Source organism: Marmota monax, unplaced genomic scaffold (assembly GCF_021218885.2).
Source record: "Marmota monax isolate L192 unplaced genomic scaffold, Marmota_monax_Labrador192_F-V1.1 WCK01_AAM20220418_F8-fsc00129, whole genome shotgun sequence".
Taxonomy (NCBI): domain Eukaryota; kingdom Metazoa; phylum Chordata; class Mammalia; order Rodentia; family Sciuridae; genus Marmota; species Marmota monax.
Window position 1 is genome coordinate 1314295 of NW_026693811.1, and position 24570 is coordinate 1338864.

Here is a 24570-nt window from a genome sequence, read left to right on the forward strand (position 1 = left end):
ACAGTGGTGACTTCTGGCCAGCTCTGCTGAGTCAATGGGAAATGAAGTCCTGATGAAGTTACCCAGGAACACAATGAGAAAGCAAATTAGACTTTTAAAATACTATTTGGATTTTAAAAATTTCCATGCATTCTTAACTTGCTAAGGGAAGTGAAAGCAATGGAATCGTTGGAAAACAGAGGTGTCACAAAGGAAATAAGGTGGGCGGGGGAAGAACAGAAAGAAGTAAAATTTGAAGTGACACCACTAGAAATGTTTAGTGACTAAAAACATCCGTGGTATGCATCTTTGCAGAGCTCATGGATTTTCTTCAAGCTTTAGTAAATATTTTCTGCAAATACTTTATTAACAGTCTAAATCGCACCCATTTGAAGTTAGACAAATTCTTTTGTAATTACACACAGGGGCAGAACCTTACATAAATGTGCTTCACAAAGAAGGTATATCAAGCTGAATGCTGCCTGGATGCTGTCATAATTTTCCTTATACTTTGTTGGTTTGTGTGTCATAACATATGGCCTGCATTCCTGATCCCTCCGAGGCAGCATGGCATAGTTATTGTCCCCACGTGGTGCCTGAAATTGCTGTGTTAGAGGCCAGCAAGGTACTGTGCACCACGGGTGCGATGATCAGGCACTGCTTGTTGTGCCGGTGTTTAGTCTGGGGGTGTTGTTGGTTTTCCCATTACCTTATACTGTGGCATTTATCAGATAATGCAGGGAAATGACCTTGTCTGTGAACTTGGCCTTGGGTATCATTATTCATGACAACATATTGCTTGTGTCCCCTGTTGGTTGTAGATTTATTTAGTCCCCTTTGATTTGTTATTTTATTTCTATTTATCATTGCTTGAAATAATAGAAACCTTCCGCTTTTTGAACTGGCAAGTGTATTTTTTGAAGCAGTGTATATAATACTCATACATTAAATCCTAAAGCCTTCAAGTCAAAACAAGACTGGTTTTCTTGATCCAGTTTTAAAAGGTAAAGAAATGTAACAAATGTGTCTTTCTTCTAAACAATAAAAAAAAAAACTAAAAAAAAAATTCTTTTTTTCTAAACAATATGAAGATATTAAATCTGGATAATATCTTCGAGTATCAATTTCCAGCTGGTGAAGAAGCAAGAGGTCATTTTATATTCTTTACCACTCACTATTTCAAAAACACTGATAGGGTAAAAAAAACTCTGCCTTACTGTAATATAGAAGATAATCTTTCAGAGGCTTTTCTAACCCTGTGTTTTAGAATTATTCATAAGAGAACATTCCAGAGTTATGTATTATCTGGTCTTTTTGTCTGATTTGCTGAGCTTGTTTAATTCAAATGTTGTTGGGATTTAAGGAAACAAAAATAACCAAATATAATGTACAATCTTCTGTATTATTATTTGAACCAGGATAGCAGGCTATCTCTAGGAACTGAGTAAAGTAAAAACTATTTGTCATCTTAAAAAAAAGTGGTAAAATATTTTGCTTATGTGCACCTACTTATAAAATCAAATATTCTAGGAGAATAATTCTTGCAATCAGAAAGAAATTGACTTTTCCAATTAATGCTTTAGAAAAAGTTAAGAAATCACTTGTGTTTTCAATGTAAACAAGAAAAATACATCTTGAAGTTCCATTATGTTTGCAAAAAAATTGTTCACGGTGCTAAACATTACATTTTCATTTAAAAATGCAATTTAAAGATAGCAACATATTTTTAATATGCATTGATAAATTTTTTCATTTCAGAATAAGCATTTTGCACTTTAAAAGTACATACTTTAAGAGGAGGTACTTTTTACTTAATATATAAGTGAACATTATGTTTCTTCATCAGTCTAGCAGTGATGGCTAACTGGAAAAAATTTGGCATGTAATTGGAAAAAAGGTTTCTTGTCTATGAACAACACAGCACGTAGCAGACAGCAGCACTATAATGATTGTGTTTGTATTATCCAAAATGAATTAAAAACAAAAGTAACACATAGAAAGTATAGCTTTACTTGTTAGCAAATGAAATTTAAAAAATAGTGGTTGTGTGTGTGTGTGTGTGTGTGAGAGAGAGAAAAGTTGAAGATTTCACTGGAAAGACTTGGTTTTGAACTGAGTAACTGCAATTTGCTTTCTCCCAATTACACAATTATCAACATTTTCTATGCCATTTGAAATAACAGACTTTGTTGTTGAAAAATATAAAAATGATCAGCTTCTTTTTCCTTCTTGTAAATGAAGAATGGAAATAGACTATCAATAGTTTTAAGATGGAGACACGCACCATGATCATTGTTGTCACAAATTTCTAGTGGCCTCCTGTAATAACCAGGAATGTTAAATTTTTGAAAATTGTTTCTTGAAAACTATTAGAAAACAAATGTAGAATTAAAAAACATACTTAATATATACAGAAGAAATAAACCTAGAAGAACAAATTCCAAGCTGTTAGTGGTGGTTCCTTTTGGGGAAGAGAAGAGAATAGACAGTAGGTGAAGGAGCACTGTCACTTTTTAGTCTATATTCTTGGTGTTTAATTTTTACTAATGAGAGTTTTTTTATTGTCTTATTTTAAAGTGGATAACTAAGATGTGACTTTAAAAAAATAGAACTAATAAATGAAGTCAGCAAAGTTACAGCATACAAAATCAACACACAAAAGTGAGCTGTGTTCTATAACAATGGATAGTCCAAAAAAGGAAATTAGGAAAACAATTGCATTTAGGATAGCACCTGACAGAATGACATACTTAAGAATAAAGTCAGCCAAAGAGGAGAACGTCTTGTACACTGAGAATTGCAAAGTGCTGATGAAAGAAATTAAAAACACAAATAAACAGAAAGACATTCCCATGTTCATGGCTTGGAAGGATTACTATTATTACTATGTCCATATTATCCCAAATGATCTATGTATTCAAAATAATCCCTATCAAAATCCCAGTGATTATATATATTATATTAATATATATCCTACACACACACACACACACACACATATATATGTATAATTTTTCTTTTCAGAAATAGAAGTAATCCTGAATTTCATATGGAATTTCAAGGGAACTTGAATAGCTGAAAGAATAAAAAAGAACAAAGTTGGAGGTCTCACTCTTTTTGATTTCAAAACTTATTACAATTAGAATCCAAATAAAGTCTATACTATATTTAAAAAAAACATACTACTAAGTTCAGTAATCAAAACTGTGGTACTGACACAAAGACTGACATATAGATCAATGGACAGAAAGCCCAGAGAAAACTCTTGCATATATGGTCACATGATTTTCAACAAGGGTTCAAGACTATTCATGGAGAAGGTCGGTCTTTTCAATAAATTGTGTTGGGAAAACTGGATGTACATTTGCAAAAGAATGAATTGGATTCCTATACCATTAAAAAAAAAGAACTCAAAGTTAATTAAAAACTTAAACATAAAACCTAAAAATTTAAAACTCTTAGAAGAAAATGTAGGGAAAAATTTTGTGATATTGTATATTGTTGTGACACACGACTAAACCAGTCAGGGTCACTCCAGGTGAACTGGGCTGGCACGAAATAATCACACAGAGACAGAGAGATACCTTTTTCTTTGGGTTCTTTGACAACTCCTCTGACCCAGATCCCACAAAAGAGGCAAGTGAGGCATGAAAGAGAATGAGCATGCCTGGAACCCTATTTTATTGGGGAGAAGCAGTCCAAACGAGGCAAGGGGTAGGATTACAAAGGAACAGGTGAGTGTAACTCAACCCCACTGGGTAACGCCCACTCCTGGAGCCAGGCCTCATTATCCAAGTGGAGGTAAAGTTATTGCGGGGCACAACAATGCTCAGTATCTCTTGCTTAGGACTTAAGGGTGTGTATTTCCAGACCGGTTCCTGACAGTATATGGCAATTATATCTTGGAAATGACATCAAAAGTGTAGAAAATAAAATAAGATATGGACAAATTTGGCTTCATCAAAATGAAAAACTTTTGTGCATTAAAAGCCTATATAGTGAGAAGGCAACCTACAGAATGGGAGAAAATATTTTCAAATATATATCTGATATAGGATTAATATACAGAATATATAAATGACTTCTATAGTTAAATGACAGAAAAACAAACACCCCAATTAAGAAATGAGCAAAATATATGAATAGAAGTGTCTCTAAATAAGATATACGGATGGCCAATATTGAAATGATGCTCATGCAGGGAAATGCAATCAAAGCCTCCATGAAATACCATGTCATATCTAGTAGCATGGCTATTATCAAATGCAACAAAACAACTAGAGAATAACAAATTGGCCAGAGTGTGGTGACTTTGGAACTCTGTGCATCCACTTGTACCCTGGTGGGAGTGTAAAATGGTGCTGCCACTATGGAAAACAGTATGGCACTTCCTCAAAAAATTAAAAATGGAATTATCATATGACCTGGGGATTTTATTTCTGAGTAAAAGCAGGAACTTGAATTTATATATTCATGTTCAAGGTAGCATTATTTATAATTGTCAAAAGGTGAAAGCAACCCAAATAATTACTGATGGACAAATGGGTCAACAAAATGTGGTATATACATATCAGGCTACCTTACCCTTAAAAACAAAGGAAATTCTGATGTATGCTGCAACATGTGTAAACCATGATGGCATTATTCTAAGTAAAATGAGCCAGAGTCAAAAGGAAAAATGCTCTATAATTTCACTTACATGAGGAATCTAGAGTGGTCAAACTTACTGTGACAGAAAATAGAACAGTAGTTGTCAGGAGTTGGTGGTAAGGGGGAAATGGGAGTTTTTTTTTTTTTTTTTTTTTTTAATGAGTACAGAGTTTCAATATGAGATGATGAAAAAACTCTGGAGATGGAGATGGTGGTAGCTGTACCACAATGTGAATGCACTTAACGCCATTGAATGATACACTTAAAATGGTTTATATGGTAAATTTTATGCTATGTATATTTTACCCCCCCAACACACAAAAGTTAACTGCCAGGGTGTTTTGGATATGGCAGTTGCAGGAAAATGGCAAAACTTTAAAAATACTTGAGTATAATGCATATTTAAACAGAAAAAAGTGAGACATTGCAGGATTTTTCTCTCTGGGCAAGCTTCACAAAATCAAATATCATTTGTATTATTTTTTTGCTAAATATTCCATAGCCAATTGATCAAGATTTCAACATACAAGCACCTAGACAATTATCTATGGTAACTTTGGAATTGGAGTTTTGCATTCCTGCTCTGATTAGCAGCAAAGTCACTGGGCCTGAAAAGGTTTTGTAATAGTACACCAGTAAATAAAAATCTGTTACTTAGTAATAAGGGTCTGTTTTTCTGACTTTCTCTATTCCACAAAGTGTTAAAAAGTCCTAGAGCAAGAGTGGTTGCTGGATAACAAAAGAAATAAGTAATTTGTAGCAGGTGGTTCTAATTGTGCCCATCAAACCTGTCACTCAATTGTGCAGAAGAGTGGAAAATCAATTAGCAACTACAAGCCTGGGTGCTGAAGAGTGACAGCAGTGTCTTAACTCAAACAGGAAATCAGTAATGGAAGAAAATGATTACCAAGGCTAGTGGATGCCTCTGGGTCTGAGGAGGCTTTCCATCTACCGTCCAGCCTTCTCAGACAGAAGATACTGCTGGAAAACATTCCAACATGTGTGTTACTCAAAGAGCAGTTTATTGCCTCATGGGGTCTGAATGGATAAAGACCAAGAGCCCAGCGTTCTTCCTTTTTCCAACATCCTGCTTTGGATGTGGTCTTGCCATGTAGTGCACTTATTGCTAACTGACCTGGAAGGGCTACATTTGCTCAGAGGTGGTCCTGCAGGTGTGGTTAGCAACTGGGCTGGTGGTCAGTACAAGGCAACTTGGACAGGCCTAGGTAGCTGAAATAGGGATTAAAACCAAATTTACCTCTGCCGTAGTTTTGCTTCAGAGTTGGAACACACATGAGTGTGGGCTACTGAATGTAGTTAAGCAAAGAAAAAAATCATGTTCACAACGTACACTTGTATCCAGTTTTGGGGAAACAAAACAGATTTTTCCCCCAGACACTTTTCATCATCTGTATGAGGTCCCCAAAGCATTGGTAGAATATGAAGCATCTGAACCCTAAGGCTGATTTCTGCCCTAGGGTCACTTTGGCACTGTGAACAATCTATAATGTGACTTTGAGTTCATCACTTTGTCCTGTTACTCCATCTTCTTCATTTGTTCCACATGTCTGTGTTCTCTTTCGTCAGCTGCTGTATTGCAAAAGGCACTGGACAATTATGTTATTTATCTATCGATCGATCAATCCATCGATCTACCTACCTACCTATCTAATATCTTGTTGTTGTTTTTTTTTTTTTAGTGTAGACTTTCACTTTTTTCTTTTTTTTTCCTTTAATTTTTATTGTTGGTTGTTCAAAACATTACATAGTTCTTGACATACCATATTTCACACTTTGATTCAAGTGGGTTATGAACTCCCATTTTTACCCCGTATACAGATTGCAGCATCACATCGGTTACACATCCACTGTTTTACATATTGCTATACTAGTGTCTGTTGTATTCTGCTGCCTTTCCTATCCTCTACTATCCCCCATCCCCTCCCCTCCCATCTTCTCTCTCTACCCCATCTACTGTAATTCATTTCTCCCCCTTGTTTTTCCCCCCTTTCCCCTCACTTCCTCTTGTATGTAATTTTGTATAACCATGAGGGCCTCCTTCCATTTCCATGCAATTTCCCTTGTCTTTCCTTTTCCCTCCCACCTCTCACCCCAGTTTAATGTTAATCTTCTTCTCATGCTCTTCCTCCCAACTCTGTTCTTAGTTACTCTCCTTGTATCAAAGAAAACATTTGGCATTTGTTTTTAGGGATCTTGTTGTTGTTTAATAGGGTGCATTATATTGACATTCAATAAATACTTTTTTAAATAAACTCTTGACTATTAATTTTTTGCATGGTCAGATAACATATAAAAAGTAATTAACAGCATGCCTGGTATGTGACAGGACCTCAATGAACATTAAGCAAACAAAAATTTTAAAAAGAAAAGGAAGAATGAGACATAAAAATAGATGAAACAATTATACTTATTTTCTTCAATACAGAACAATTCAACTATAATAAACAGAGGACCCTGATTTCATTGGTCAAGCTCCTGTAATGTCCAGTGTTGACTTGCTGACTAGGGACTTCTGATCCAAGGTGCTTGTGGAAGCTGCCTAGCAAGTTGGGGGGATAAAGGCTTCCTTCTGCCTGGTATCTATACCTGGGAGGGGGAAAGGCAGAACTAAAACTAATGCTGAGATACATCAAAGGTAGCATTATACCCTAAAGAAGGTCATTTAGTCTGCCACTCGATGTCAACCCATTCCCCAGTGTATTAATCCATTTATCTGCACACATGCATGCACATTCCTGTGCATTTTTTGGAGTATATACTGGAAAAGATTTCAGGACAGATGGAGGGAGTGAGGAAAGAAAGAGGGTGAGAGAAGAGAAAAAACACTGGTGACTAAGAATGTTGACTTCCAAATCAAGGGAGAACAGAGAAAGCATACAAGGTCTCTCTACAAAGTAGACAGATGCATGAAGAGTCGCTAGACAAAACCAAAGCAGTTCTCCTATTTCCTAGTAGTCAGTGGATTTTTTTTTTCATACAGATTTCCCACTACATTGCTCAGATTGGTCTTGTTCAAGTAATCTTACAGCCTCAATCTCCCAAGTAGCTGGGATTACAGGTATGTACCACCACATGCAGTTTTCAGTGGATATTTTCAAAGGTAATGGCCTTGGCACAAAAGCAAGAGACTTGTTTTGCAGGTGTCTTTCCTGTGGAACCACTGAAGAGTTCTATCCTGCTGCTTCTCTTTTAGGCATGGAGAAACTGGCCTTCCAGCCCTCACTGTCCTTGACATTGATTGTGACAGGAGGTCACCTTTGTTATGGCACATTTTATCCCCAGTATAGCATGCTGCAAATTATATGAAGAGTAAAAAGGCACAACCCTCTGCAGGATCAGGAAGACATCTGTGCACAAAGAAGTCTAAGTCTAAACAAAATAGACCTAAGAAGCAATGGGGAGGTATTTGAATACCCTCCACATTTTCACTACACTTCCTTTTCTGCTAAAGAAAGACCCCATGCAGTTTACACATATTGTGTTTAAAAAATACTTGGTAAATATTTGTTTTCCATCACAAGCAGTTAGAAGATAAAAGCCTAAATACAACCGAATATATTAGCAAAGCTAGTAATTAATAAATCTTTGTGGAAAGTACAAGTCATCTTAAATTTTACTATTTGTCATTCAAAAATCAATTTAGGAATAACATCAGAAGATTTAAATTCACCTCCATAAATGCTTTAGGTAATTGAATACCCTACTCTACAGCACACTTAAACATTTTAAGAAGCTCTGATTATGGTTAGATTTTATCATCCCAAGAGCCCTCACATCAAAGAATAGTAATGTTTCTGCTAGAAAATTTTAATTTTACCTGTTTGTAATGGTCGCAAGTGCAGGAGGACAGTAGTAACCGCTGGAAGCCTGGTCAAAGGTGCGAAGGACTGTGTCAATTTTGTAACAGAATCTACCATGTCTCTCCCATCCCTTAAACAAGAAAAGGGGAAATTAACAGTGTGTTTTATTTTAATTAAATACCAATAGGTCTTTTTTTGCATCTTCTCATATATATAACTTTTTTCTCGGACTCACTCAAATCTCTTTGAATTCTGTCTATATTTCTCCTATCTGGTGGTTCCAATAGCTATAGCCACTTTGACACTTTTAAAATTATCTGAACAAACTAGAAATTTTAATTAACTTAAAAATGCAAAAAATTTGACACAAATGAAAATAAAGGGGGAAAACATAGCAAACAAAAGACCACCAACTCTGGATCCAACCACAGTGTGACTTTTATCTATTAATATTGAATGAATTTCAATAAGTATAATGTCTCTGCATCTACTTTTCTCATCTGTAAAATGGTATAGTGTAATATTCATCGGTCTATTGTGAATCAAAAAGAATCAGTGCAGGCAGAGATCTTAGAGTAGAGCCAGGAAATCAGTATGAGCAAAGAAGAAAAGTGTCTAGATAATATTGGAGTCTTTTTTATTTTCAACTTTCTTTCATATTGATTGTTTCATGTTATCTCTTTGAGCTTAGGGACTTAAATAAAATCACCAACCAGTGGACCAGCTGAGCCTGGAACCCAATTCTGGTGCAATTGAGGATGGTCTTAGTTCAATCATGATACTTCCAAATAGAGAATGGCCAAAAAATATATACACATATATATGACAAAGATTATATTCCTAAATTAACTGGCTGGCCTTTTAGAGAGGAAGAAAGCTAATTTTAACACTCAGACAAAAATGACAAATATGTTGCTCTATGGCTTAGCCCTAGGAGCAAGTTAGGGTCACTCTGTTCTTTAAAATCACACGATACAGGAGTCATACATTCATTATATTTCAACTGAATTATCTTAGGTCTTTTTGTTTCAGTATTATTAAACCACATTGCTTAAATGCGACTTTTTTTTTCTTTTTACTTATTCACCAGTTTTAAAATACCTTTCATTTTGTGTCATGGCAATGCTTACCTGCTTTTGATGAGGCATAAAATGCTTTCTAGAATATTTCTTGGAAAGGTCTCAGTCTTGTCAATTAAAGAAAACCTTAATTTAGAAATCTGATATTTTGGTTCAAAACATTTCATGAAATGATGTGGTTCACGTGGCTCCCACATCCAGCCGTTCAGGGTCTGCTCTGAACTCACTCCCCTCTACCTCACTCCTGATCCTCTCTGTGTAACTGACAGCTCCAGAGAGACCCCTGTGAGCACTCTGTGGGCCAGGGGCAGGGAGGTTAGACTGCTTTTGTTCCTGGAAGGACAGGTGGAGGGAGGCTGACAATTTGACCTTTCTAACCAACTATTCCTTCTTTATTAGCAGTTTTTGGATCATGGGCAGCTTAGCAAAACAAAAATCCAAGAACTGAACAGCCTCAAGAAAAGGGAGGGTAAAAAGAAATGGCTGAGTAGTAACCAGGAGAACAAAACCTTTGCACTGCAAGCCCTTGTCCACATAATGGAAGAGTGGAGAGTGACAGGAGAGTCACCCTTTGTATACTCTAGCTGCCACTTCATTTCTAAACGAAGGGATGAGGGTAATAATGTTGAAGCACTTGCTTATATTGTCCAATCCCCAAAAAGTGACTCAGAGGAAAAAAATAAATCACTTTGTTTTTTTGGCTTTGAATAAGACTGATTTTGTAAATTCATGTTGCAAGGGGACACTATTTAGAGAGTTCCATTAAAACAAATGGCTAAAAGAAAGGAATCATTGGAAACCATACTCAGAGGCTGATGTAAAGCAAAAAATTATCAGGAATTTTTTCATACAACAAAAGAACTAGCCCTAAACTCAGAATCTTGAAATACTGGTAATTCTAGACAGAAAAGGGAAGCAGTAAAGTTCATATAGAGCACTCTGCTTTTTTGTATAAGAAGTTGATTGCTCATTCAGCAAAAATAAAACATGTGGAGTTGCCTGGAGAGCCACATAAGATAGAGATTAGGTCAGTGGTCAGCTATAACTAATTCAGGAACTGGAGTCCTTAGATAAACTGTTTGGTGACATGTCAGCTATGGCACATATATTATCCATCTGGAGTTTGAAGATGTAGTTTATATAAGCATTCATTAACAAATGGAACACAGTTTTTGCAGAGATGGATCACTGTTTAGTTTGAACATAAATAACTGGATTAAAGAAGAAAAGATTTAAAGTGGAGTTACATAAAAATCAGTCTGGGAATTTTAAAAAAATATTTATTTAGTTGTAGATGAACTTACAGTATCTTTATTTATTTTTATGTGGTGCTGAGGATCGAATCCAGTACCTCACACATTCGAGGCAAGCACTTTACCACTGAGCTACAGCCCCAGCCCCTGGGAAATTTTTGAGAATAACACGTAGCATGAAAATTTCCGATGAAAAAGAGGGAGGGAGCAGGGGGAAGGAGAGAGAACATGGGTGCATATTCTGAGGACACTGAGAGATCGATTTTTAAATGCAATTTTATCTCAGGGCAGTAAATAGTCAAGAAATTTTAAAGAGATAATTTTCTACCTTTTAGGTTTAAACCTAAAGTATTACATATTTTTATTTAAACTATCTAAAATACTTTGTTACTTATATTAAAGTATCTTTATTATTGCATTTCCAAATAAAGAATATATCACAAGCATGCTTTCCTCTCCATTATTTTATTCTGTTCCAATATTTAAGTCTCAGAAGGGGAAGAAGAAGGCAAGATGCTGGGTGCCGAAGTTCACTGTGACTCCAAGGAACGCATTCGCTTTCTCTCTGACATCCCATTTGAGAACTATGAAAACCATGTGTGAGAGGAGGCATTGTGCCACAGCCATTGTTTGTACAGATGGCATAACAGGATCATTTACATTTTTTATCTCAAGGAAAAAAAGAGTAGTCTTGGGTCAAAGAGCACAGCAAGACAACGATCTCTCTCAGGGTTGTAAATCCTTCAGGTGCCTCTATCTGGGAATTGTTTGGTTTGTAAAAAGTAGCCCACACTCAGGAAAGAGAGAGAAAGAAAGAGAGAGAGGGGGTGGGAAGGAGAGGAGGAATGGAGAGCAAAGAGAGGGAAGGTAAAGGAAAGGTGGGGAAGGCAGAGATTTACTTTAAATTAAGGGCAGATATATTATTCTACCTATATAGACCCTGTACCTAAATTGCAGTGTTACCCATACTTACCTCTTGACATCCTGATTCAGCATCAGGAATAAAATGGCCTGCTTTTTTACAAATGTAAAAATAGGTTTCTTCGCAATTTTTGACTTTCCAATATCCCTCCTATGGGAGAAAATGTTATGATGAATGAATACACTCTATGCTCATGCTTGTGGGCAATACCCCTTATTATGACCCAATATCTGATTAATAGCAAGTGTTTCCAGTGGGGCCATGTTTCAGGACCCTGCCTAGGAAAGGGTCATCAGCCCCTCCAGGGAGGGGAAGCCCCACTCTCTCTCCAGCATGCAACAGTTTTGATGCCCGCAATTTAGAAACGGGTTAGGAGGGAGGATACAACTGATATTTCTTGGTTGCTGCTGTGTACTAGACCTAATGTTGGGTGATTTTCATGAATTTCAATGTTTCTATCAGGTAGAAATTATTCTAATTTGAAGATTAGGCTTGATGCTTTGCACAAAGTTCTATAGTCAGTAAAAAAAATTAGAGCTAGGATTGATATCTGGGTCAGTCTGGCTTTGCATTAAGCTGCTCTCAAATTTTCTTTTAAAAAGATGGGATGGAGTAATGGTTCAAAATCATTAGTGTGTAACAGAATCACCTGGAGGGACTCCTGAAACACTGATGGCTGTAGCCCTTGATCAGATATTTCATTCAATGGGTCTGGTGGGACCTGAGGATTTGTAATTGTAAAAGGCTTCAGGTGATGGTGATGTTGCCGGTCTAAGGTCATGCCTTGAGAACCACGTGGATGGAGTCATCCCTCTGATCGATTGAGAGTGCCACTTTCTCTTCCCAACCACTTCTAAGTGTTAAATCAAAGGCTCTGCTGCTTTTATGTATAAACTTGATGCTGGGGAAATACCTGGAAGCCACTGTGAATCATCCTAGATAACATTCACATGGTTGAAATTCATGTTCAACCCCCAAAGTCCTTCTCCATCACTAAATTTTCAGAGCATCACCCAGCTCTTTATATAATAGGCTGTCTTCTCCCAGCTCTACCAACGGCTGTTCTCAGATTCCTCATGAATAATAATATAATATCTGCCAGCAGATTAAAATTTTAATTTCCCAAATGATTTTTTATTTTAATTCAAGTCAGAACTGTAGATTAAAACCACACAATTCAAATTTCAGTTGGTATTTCAGGTATACAGAATTTTAGGGGAATATGGAGCCCTTCCGTGACCTTCAGATGCATACTCTGTCAAGGGCTGACATTTTCACCTGTAAGAGCAGCACTGTCCCTCACCATGGAATCTTCCAGCAAACCATCCAATTATAGAATAGTCAGGCATACCAGAGTTGCTTAATGACTGTTGGATAGATAGATAGATGGATGAATGAGTGGTTTCGTAGGCTTTCACATTTAAATTTAGGTGTTAATCATGATTAGATAACTTGTTACATATAACGAGTATTTCATTTTAAGGCTTACTTGATGAAAATAAATGTTAATTTTTATATACCTACTACTTAAGGAAATAAGCTGTTACAAAGGGGGTTACAGAATATCCCACTTAGAGGATATTCTACCTCACTCTTTTAAAATAATACTATCTATCTAAATGTTGGCTCCTGTTCTACAAAAAAGCTAAGTGAAATATTCTTGTCAGTCTATAGGAAATGGTCATCTTAATTATATCAAAACCAATGAGTCAATAACATTTCTACTATAGGAGCATGAACTGTGGTGGATTTAAGCAGAGTCAGACCTATGACAAAGATTTAGGAGGTCACTGTTTCTCCTTCCCCCAAAGGAACTCAGAGGCACTGCATTAACATGTATAATTGTGACTGCATATGTTATGCAGGCCTTACGACACCCAACAATAAAGGTGTCACAGAAGTAAGTGTCTTGGTCTCTGCTGTGGCCCAAGTCCCTGGCATAGGAGGTCCTTGACATAGGTCCAGCAACATGTGCATTGAAAAAAACGAATCAACTTACAGATTGTTCTGCTGAGATGCATTGCTGGCTTCTATTTGGAAAAATTCGGGGCTCAAGGGCGTGCCAATTAGTAAAGATGACTGAGGAGCCATTAGACCATTCAAAGAAAACTGGAATTTTATTGCTGCTCAAACCAATCCATGTTTCGGATGCATTTTCTGTAAGAGACAATTGTAAATTACTTAGGAGATTCTATTATTTGCAAAGGTGATAATGCACTGAAGTTATTACCAAAACATACTACTTTACACGTGATTGCTTCATGTGAAGAAACCCGTTTAAGCTTCATATAAATACCTGTCTAAACTTTCCCCTCCCACAATATTCAGATCTGCTTCAAGACCTTTTAAGTGAAGCAAAGGGTGAGCTAAAGCCATCACAATGACAAAACCGAAGCATGTCAGACTCCTTGGACTCTAGCTCCTATTATAGTGAGTAAAATAGACCTGAAAATCTGGTTTTGCTTCTGCCTAGAGAAAGGGAAAAAAAATGGGAAGGTTGATTGGATTATGAAAAGGGACATTTAAAAGAAGCATTTATAATGATATCTACCTTTAATATTTTTCTCTTTTTCATCCCCCCACCCCACACAAAGGAGAAAAGGAACAAAAGCTCTTAAATGAATTAAATTGGCCAAATTATGTTGTTGTATCATGTGCATGTATGAGTATGTAACAATGGATCCCACTATTATGTATAATTATAACTCACCAATAAGAAATATGAAAAAAAATAAAATGGGAGCAATGGGTTTCTGGAAAAGTAACAAAGTATGACCGCCTAGATAGGGTAAAGAGACCCCAGGTGGTTAAGCAATGTCTAAGTGTCCTTGTGGACACAGAGGCAGCCTTAGGATTCTTTTAATCCCAAATAGAAAGGATTAGGGAAAATGACAGGAAGATTTGTGTTTTCATGCCAAAGCAAAACCTAACATTCAAAAGGTCATCAGAGTAGAGTTCTGGGGGTTTCTGGGTTTGTTTTCATTTTTAAAAATGAAATGAATGGTTTCAATGTTTTCCAGCAGGATTCCTGTGAACTATAGGACAGAGAGGAGCAGACTGGATCTGAAGGGCTGAAGGTAGAAGAGATTGGAATCCAGGAACTCACACATGACAGACTGCCTGAAAATCACCACGCCAAATAAATTATGCCTTTCTCATAACTTATACCTGAAGTTATTTCACTTAATTATTTGCTTAAGGAATTCCCTTTACATGACCAGCACACAACTACCACATAATGGCCATAAAACTAAATCATAGGTTTAGATTTTGCATTAGAAGTTTCAGAAAATGCTATTACCCCTTAAAACAATTAAAAGCCATCTAATACATATTTGGCATATGTGGAGATGTTACAAAGTTTCTGAACATGCATTTAGTAAAAATCCAATGAATTTGCATTCCTGAATACTATTGAGAACCTTTAAATAAATGTGCCCAAAACACTTTTAAATAGCTTAAATTTCTTTTCAGCTCCACTAATAAAACATTACTGCGGTCTGGGTTGTGGCTCAGTGGTAGAGCGCTTACCTCGAACGTGTGAGACCCTGGGTTTGATCCTCAGCACCACGTAACAATAAATAAATAAATTAAATAAAGGTATTGTGCCCAACTACAACTAACAAATAAAATTTTTTTTAAAAAGTTACTGCATCATGTTTCATTCTTCTTAAATCTAAGGCAAAGATACTCACCATCTCTAAGGAGGTTTACAAGGAACTCCACCTCTGCTAATGAAGCTATGTCTATTAATGTGCTATTATCAGACTGGCAAGAATGCAAAGCCTCATTCCAGGTTTTTTCTTCTTTCTGAAGTTTGTAGCAATTACGATTGTAGGGATTCCAGCCAGGCTCACAGTGGGTAGCGTGATATTTCCAAGCATCTTTATCTTTTTTCAACAAAAAGCAATGAAATTTTCCACAATTATTTTAACGTGACTTATTACTCTTTATTTAAATTGCCATCAATATGATTACTTTGAAAATGTGAAAGTCAAGATAAATGCAATGACATATAAATCGTGGAATTTTAGATCCTCAGAATTGAGAAGGGCCTAGTCTCTGATCTAGATCTAGATCTAAGGTAAAATGAATCTTAGCTCCTCATTTTCCAGATGAGACATCTAAGGAACAAAGCAGTAGGAGACTTTACAAAGATCATGTACAACAAAAGCTGAAAGTCAGGGCTAGTTAACAGGGTTAGGTATGATTTCACTGCTATCTGGGGAAGAAAACATTCTTTTAAAATTGCTTCTTGGACTCTGACAACAAGTAGAATCATAGTCCAAGAATGTAGAACATTTAGACATCATCCGGTGGTTTTCAAGCTAGGAAACGAAGCCACACAGATCCCTTTTAAAATATGGAGTTTTAAACCTCAGTCTAAAGGTACGAAAAAAAAGGTGAAGGAGGAACTTTTTCTGATGGAAGCAATAGCAGAGCCAAGCAAGAACCTGGTGTAGCAGAGCAAGATGGTGGTTGAGGGCTGGGATGCAGCTCAGGGGTAGAACGCTTGCCTGACATGTGGGAGGTGCTGGATCTGCTCCTCAGTATGTTCACTCTTGTGTGCTTGCCATGCACAGCCCCCTCACCCTCACCCCCAAGATGGAGATGAGTAAGATCCTCCAGTGATGTCTCCCCACAGAACACAAAGCTGAACAGCTATTCATGCACCAAACTCCTTCACAAGACCCAAGGAAATCAGATGAGAGACTAGGCCCTGCTTTTAGTACAACAAAATGAAAGGGCATACTGAAGAAGGCAGGAAGGAAAGTGTCACCTCTCCTCCAACTCCAAGCAGTCCGGCACATAAAGAGATGCCTCCTCCTTGGGGGAAGTAGAGAGAACCATGTTCAAGGTCTTCAACTTGAAACCCAGTACCAGGCCCACCATGGTGAAACCCTGTGACCATGGCCCCTATTGCCAGACCAGTTCCTGTGGACTGACCCCCACGAATTGTTAGGCTGACTGTCTCCACTAAGTTTCCTCCAATCTCCAACAGCAGAGCAGGGAGCAGGACTCCCTTCTTGGGGAACAGGGCATGAAAGCTAGCACAGGGCTTTGTGTTGGAGCCCCAGTGCCAGGCCCACTGCAGTGAGACCCAGTACCTCTTAGAAACTGAAGACCTCATTCACAGGCCACAACTCCTAGATAGAGCCTCTGCGTCAGCCCCAGCATCAGGTGGAGATCGGTTGAGTTTTTGCCTGCATCATCTCTGGCTGTAGAATGAAACTGGGGTACACCTACCCTCTTCCTGAGACTGTACAGGCCCCTGCAGCTATGAGATTCAAGTACAACCTAGTTTAATTCAGCCTTGGTGTCTTCCACCACCAGTCTCAGACAGCAGCTATTTTCTTTTCTTTTTTGGGGTGGGGTGAGGTAGGTGGATACTGGGGATTGAATTCAGGGCCACTCAACCAGTGAGCCACATCTCAGCCCTATTTTGTATTTTATTTAGAGACGGGGTCTCAGTGAGTTGCTCAGTGCCTCGTTTTTGCTGAGGCTGGCTTTGAACTTGCAAACCTCCTGTTTCAGTCTCCCGAGCCACTGGAATTACAGGCGTGTGCCACCTAACTCGGCTAGCCAGTTATTTTCTGAGGGCAATGCTCTCAGATAGTGTTCTAGAACTGCTTGTGAACTAGAAAGACCTACATCCCAGGGGCACAGACTCATGTTTTGGCCTGTTTCTCTGCCATCTGTGGTGGTATGGGCCTCGGAATACCCCTGAGACTGTGCAGGCCTTTGCAGCTATGAGACTCAGGTGTTACAGCTTAGTGACAGTCTTAGTGGCCAAGGGACTGCCTTCACAACACTACCTCAATCTTGGGCAGTATAATGTGCTGCAAAATGCCATTGACTGTGGGTAGGAGAGGGTGGTAAGTACAAGACTTTGCCCTAGACCTCAGTGCTAATTTGGTGAACCTTAACACCAGGCAGATCCTGGTGGGTTCATCCCCAGGCCTGCCTGCAGATGAAGCCTCTGGAACAGCTCCAGTGCCAGGGGAAGATACATGGCCTCAGTATATTGTATTTCTATTCTAGCTAATGGCAGAATGGGGCCACAAGTCCATCTCATCAATAGACAGCCCATAGAGTGAGCCTTGCTCCTACCCAATTTGTGTTGGTCTTAGTGGGCTATGGGCTCAGGGTGTGATGAAGCTTGGGTGGCCACAGGTATGACACGGGAACCCGGGGCTGGTCCATCCATCTGCCTAGGGCCAGGTAGAATCCTGCAGTGTAACCACAGGCCAGTAACTGTGGATGAGGCATCTGGGGTTATTGGTGTTCAAGAAAGACTTGAAAATGCTGAAGGGGTAGAAAGCTTACTCAAAGAAATAATAACAGGAAACTTCCCAAACCTAGAGAAGGATACAAATATCCAAGTACAAGAAAGTTAAAAGTTACCAGTCAGATTTAACTTACCAGGGCTAGCCCAAGGTATTTTATAATCAAGCTCTAAAAGGTGAAAGATGAAGAGAAGATTCTCAAAATTGCAAGAGAGACAAACAGCACATTGGAGTCTCCCAATTTACTCAACAGCAGACTTCTTAGCAGAGACCTGGTAGACCAGGACAGAGTGGCCTGAGATTTTCATAGTACTGAAGGAAAAAGAAATAAAAAGACTATCTTCTGAGGATACTGTACCCAGCAAATCTATCCATTAGAAATGAAGAAGAGATCAAGACATTCCCAAATGAAAACTTGAGAAAATACAATACTACCAGATCTATTACACAAGAAATGCTAAAGGAAGTTCTTAAAACTGAAAGAAAGAGACATTAATGAGTAAAAGTATTTATGGGAAGGTAGAAAACCTACTAATAAGAGTATATAAACAAATTCAGAATGTTCTCATATTTTCTCATATGGTAAGTATGGTGTTAAACCATTCATATCTTTAATATAAAAACTAAAATTCAAAATGTTGAAAAATAATAACTACATTAATGTGTTAAGAGATAGGCAATATAGAAAGATGTAAAATGGGCTATCAAAAAATTTAAATGTGAGGAGGAAGGGGATGTGAATGTGTACTTTTCTTAGTAGTATATTTTCTCTTGTTCTTTTGTATTTGGTTCTGTTCTGGTCTTTAAGTTGGTAAAAATTAAAAATAACTTGTTATAATCAAAAGTTATGTTTTGTAAGCCTCATGGTAACCACAAAGCAAAAATCTATAATAGACAAAACAAAATAAAAAGTGAAGAATCAAAACATACTGATAGAGTAAATCACTTAACCATAAAGGAAGACTGTAAGAGAGGGAGAAATAAAGAATTACAACAATACTAGAATACAAGTTATAAAGTGATTGTAGTAAACTTAGCTATCAATAATTACCTCAAACATAAATGAATTAAATTCTCCAATTAAAAGACATACAGTGTCTGGAGCAAAAAAGAAAAGAAAACAACAGCAACAACAAAAAACCAAGACCCAAATATACGTTGCTCACAAGAAACTCACTTTACCTCTAAGGACACATATAGGCTGAAAGTGAAGAGATTGCTATGATATGACATGTAAGTAGAATCAAAAATAAAGCAGGAGTAGCCATATTTATATAAAATAAAATAGACTTTAAATCAAAAGCAGTAAAAAGAGAAAAGGAAAGTCACTATACAATAATAAGGGGTAGCCAGGCACAGTGGCACACAACTGTAATCCTAGCAACTCAGGAGACTGAGGCAGGAGAATTGCAAGTCTGAGGCCAGCATCTGCAATTTAACAAGACCCTGTATTAAAACAAAAATAAAAAGGGCTGAGGATGTGGTTCATCAATATATGGAATGTGGAAAAACTGAAAGCTCTCTTTTTAAGATCTACAACAAGACAAAGTTGCCAATATAGTCACTTTTAGCCAATATAGTCTTGGAAGTCCTAGCTAGAGCAAGCAGGCAAGAGGAAGAAATAAAGGACAACCAAATTGGAAAAAAAGAAATCAAATTGTCAGTCTCCAGAAGACATGATCTAACCAAATAACTTTTATAACTAATAAATGAATTCAATAAAGTTGCAAGATAGAAAGTCAATCTATAAAAATGAGTAATGTTGCTTTATGCCAATAATGAATTATTTGAAAAAGAAATCAAGATAGCAATCTCATTTTCAATAGCTATCAAAAAGTCTTGAAATAAGTTTAGCCAAAGAGATGAAAGATATCTACAATGAAAATGTGAAACATTGATTAAAGAAATTAGAGACAAAAAGTGGAAAGACATCCTGTGTTCACAGCTTAGAAGAATCAGTGTTGTTAAAATGTCTGTATTGCATGAAATGATTTACAGATTCAGTGCAATTCCTATCAAAATACTAATGATATTCTTCAGAAAACTAGAGAAAACAGTCCTCAAATTAATATGGAAACAAACAAAACTCCAAATAGCCAAAGTCATCTTGAACAAAAGAACAAATCAGGAGGCATTACACTGCCTGATTTCAAGACATACTACAAAGCTATAACAATCAAAACAGCATGGTATTGGCATAAAAACAGACACATAGACCAATGGAACAGAAGAGAGAACCTACAAATCTACCCATGCTTCCATAGCCAACTGGTTTTTGACAAAGGTGCTAAGAACACACATTGGAGAAAGGACAGTCTTTTCAATAAATGGTGCTGGAAAAATATCCACATGCAGAAGACTGAAACTAGACCCCTATCTCTTACCTGTTACAAAAATAAGCTAAAAAAAAATGAAGACTTAAATGTAAGACATGAAAGTACTTGATGAAAAAAAGAGACATGCTTCAGGACTTTGGAGTGGACAAGCATTTTTTGGTTGAGACCTCATAAATATAGGAAACAAAAGCAAAAATGGAAATTACTTCAAACTATAAAGCTAAGTGAAGGAATTAATCAACAGAGCACAGAGAGAATCTACAGAAAGGGAGACATATTTGCAAACTGTGCATCTGACAAGGAATTACTATCTAGAATATAGAAGGAACTCCAAAAATTCAATTAAAAAAAACACAAACTAATAGCTTGATTAAAGTGGGCACAGTGGCATACACCTATAACCCAGCAGCACAGGAGGCTGAGACAGGAGGATTGTGAGGTCAAAGTTAGCCTCAGCAAAAGTGAGGTGCTAAGCAACTCAGTGAGACCCTGTCTCTAAATAAAATACACAACAGGGCTGGGGATGTGGCTCAGTGGTTGAGTGATCCTGAGTTCAATATCTGATTAAAAAAAAAAAAGAGTCTAGACTTTGGGCAGGGGTTGTGGCTCAGTGGTAGAACGCTTGCCTAGCATGTGTGAAGCACTGGGTTAGATCCTCAGCTTCACATAAAAATAAAATAAAAGTATTGTGTCCATCTAAAACTGAAAAAAAAAGGTAGTGGGTGTTCCTTACTCCCATAGAGCTGACAGTTGGAGATACAGAACTTAAAAAAAAAAGTGGGCAATAGATCTAAGTAGACATTTCTCAACAGAAGATATCCCAATGGCCAACAGACATAACAAAAAAAAGTTTAATATCACTAGTCACCAGGAAAATGCAAATCAAACCACAATGAGATATAGCCTTGCCCCGATAAGAATGGCTATTATAATAAAGACTAAAGACAACCAATACTTGCAAGGAGGTAGAGAAAAGGAAACCCTTGCATACTGTTGTCGTGAATGTAAATTAGTATAGCCATTAAGGAAAACAATATGGAAGTTCCTCAAAAATAAATATATAACTACCACATGATCCAGCAATCCCACTAGTGGCTATATTTCCAAAGGAAATGAAATCAGTATGTCAAAGACACATCTGTTTTACATGCTTATTGCAGCACTATTCATATTAGTCAAGAAATGGAAACAACCTAAGTATCCATCAACTGGCAAATGGGTAAAGGAAATGTGGTGAATGGAACAGAATACTAGTCAGACATAAAAAGGATGAAATCCTGTCTTTTGGAACAACATGGATGGAACTGGAGATCAGTATGTCAAATGAACTAAACCAGGCATAGAAAGACAAATACTGCATGATCTCACTCATATGTGGAATATAACAAAGTTGATCTCACCATAGTTAAGAAAAGACTGATGATTACCAGAGACCAGGGAGAATAGGTGGGGAGAGATGGGGAAATATTGATCAATGGGTGCTGAATTACAGTTAGATGGACATGGGAGGAACTGGTGTTTTTGCACCGTGAGGTAACTGTAGTTGATAATGATGTATTGTGTATTTTGAGAAACTGTAAGAAATAATTTTGAAAGTTTTACTGGGAAATGAAATTGGCCAAATTACATTGTGTGCATATGTGAATAAGTAACAATGAATTCCACTAATAAAACTAGAATGCACCAATGAAAAAAGAAATGACTTGAGGAGGTAGAGATTTTAACCTGATGTCAATGCTGTGCAAGGTGTACATGTATCAAACCATTAAAGGTTGCCCTGTTAACATGTACAATTCTTATTTTCTTTATGTGTCAGTTAAAACAAACAAACAAAAAACCCTGGGATCCCAGAAGCACAGTGTGAAGACACTGGACTGAATCATCAGAAGAATTTCTTGATCTCAAAGCAACAGCATATACTGCAAACAAACCTAATGCCACTATTCCCATTTCTGGTCTTCTAGTCTCAATTAGTAGATTAGAAAAACATGAAACAGAAGAAAGGAGGCAGGGGAATGCAGGAGGGCATAAGAAAGAATGAAAAGATGAAGAAGAAAGACATGGACAGAGAAAGGTAAAAGAAGGAAGAGACAGAGGGAAAAGGACAAAAACAGCTGGCAGCATTTTTAGGCAAATTCTTGAAAGAATGGAAAAATCCCTGTGGGGGAAAAAAACGACAGGATCCCTACCCCTGTTGTACATTATTCGCAGGCTGAGCTATTTAAAGGAGAATAACAGTTAAAACCTGATTGTAAGGGGCAATATTTAAACATGACAATTTAGCCTTTTTAAAATGTAGAGTTGTTTCTAATTATTCTTGTAATGATTCTTTTAAAAATGGTTATGTTTTTATCTCTACTTTTGAGTTAAGACATTTATTCCCACAAGAACTAAAAAGAGGTAATAGACCTTAAAGACAGAAACAATTGGGCTAGATTGTAATTTGGTATTATTTAAGTCTTAATTATACCATTTTTTGTTATTTTAGGGGGAGGGTGTTACTAATAAGAGATACAGATGTGGTACAAAATCGAGAAGGGTGTAAAGTTATAATTAAATAGGGGGAATTGGTTCTGCTGCAGAGTAGGGTGACTACAGTTGAAAATAATGCATTAGGCTTGGGATACAGCTCAGTTGGTAGAGTGCTTGCCTCGAATGCACAAAGCCCTGGGTTTAATCCCCAGTGCGCACACACACACAGACACACACATACACACACACATACACACACAATGCATTGTATATTTCAAAATAGCCAGAAGAGGGATTTTTGAATGTTCTCACTCCAAAGAAATGATGAGCATTTGAAATAAAGGATAAGCTAATAATCCCGATTTAATCATTATGCAATACATAGATGTATTGAAATATATCGAAACACAACATTCTATCTCATAAATATGTACAATTATTGTGGGTCAATTAAAAAATTAACAAAAAAGAAAATTAATGAAGTAAATAATTTGATATGTTTAATTTCTAGGGGAATCATAAATAAAACTCAAATCTAGATTAGCAAAAAAGAGCAAGCTTCTAATGCAGAATGATTAAAGAATGCAAATTTTTTAAAAAGAGGAAGAAAATGTTTGCTATGCTCAGGTTGTTTCAGCTTTTAGTAAAAGCATAAATACATCTGTTAGATTCATTGTGCTTTTGAAATTACAGATATTATCTAGTTATACATTTTTATTCATAAAAACATAAATCAGCTTTAGCTAAATTTAAATTATGAATTAACAAAAATAGAGGAATTTGAATATATTGAGAGAATAAGTAAACAACGTGCAAGAACAAGTTAAAACACTTACCAACTATTTCATGATCAGTGTGGTTTAGATATTTTTTACATATATAAGGCAAGGTGAACTCACAGTCCCTACTCCTCCAGGCATTTGACATAAATGTATTAAATACTCCACAGCGATATTCAACAAATGGATCAACGTTCGTCTCTGAAAATACAATATGTGTGTTTCAAGTGAGTTCAATACACACTGAAATGTAATTTTAGCATCTAAAGAAACTTCTCAAAGATAGTAAAGCCTATTAGATATTATGATTTTGCAGCTAAAGTCCAGACATGACAATTAAATGATTTCCCAATGATGGCAAAAGAGCCAATTTCACTTTAAAGTGAATTTTTTTTTTTTTTTTTTTTTTTTTTGCAATTTGTTGTTATTTCTAAAAACAGCAGCTGGAACCTGAACTCTAACCCACATTCTCCTGCAGCCTTAGCTAAATAGCTTACCTTCCTGGCCTCTACCTTATTTGTCTGGAAAAACTTGCCTTATAGGATATTTAGTTAGGCTAAAAAATATTTATAAGCCACTTCAAGAATAATGTCTTGTATCTACATGGGACATGCCGCTGCTTAAGGCCACAGAATGATGCCACATGTCGAAGGTAAGTAAAACACTGTGGGTACCTGTGTTCCAGTTCAGATAGGTAAGTGGGGTGCCATCAGACCACTGCCAGCCAGTGTTTTCATCCAGCTGATTCAAACCTGTCCATACTTCTACTGCTTTACCACTTATGTGCTCTGAAAAGAAAATCATGGAATTAGAACGTTTTTAATGTTATACTTCTGTCTTGTTTTCCTATTCCTGGTTCATAGAGTCATTAATCAATCTTAGTAACAGGATGGGGTTTAGGTGCTACTAAAACCCACCCTGATGCTTCAGAGGGACAAAAGCAAACCTCCACTGTCCTCAGAAACCCAGCAATCTCCTAAAGTTCACACTTG

General features: G+C 36.9%; 1 protein-coding gene across 1 annotated transcript in view; it reads right to left on the bottom strand.

Annotated features, from left to right (window-relative positions):
* The window catches only part of Pla2r1 (phospholipase A2 receptor 1), a 124774-nt gene that overhangs the window by 69254 nt on the left and 30950 nt on the right, over window positions 1–24570 (bottom strand). Inside the window, 6 exon segments of the mRNA XM_046462259.2 lie at window positions 8468–8580; window positions 11756–11854; window positions 13704–13861; window positions 15400–15594; window positions 23636–23779; window positions 24253–24366. Of these exon segments, the coding sequence (XP_046318215.1) occupies window positions 8468–8580; window positions 11756–11854; window positions 13704–13861; window positions 15400–15594; window positions 23636–23779; window positions 24253–24366 (823 nt within the window).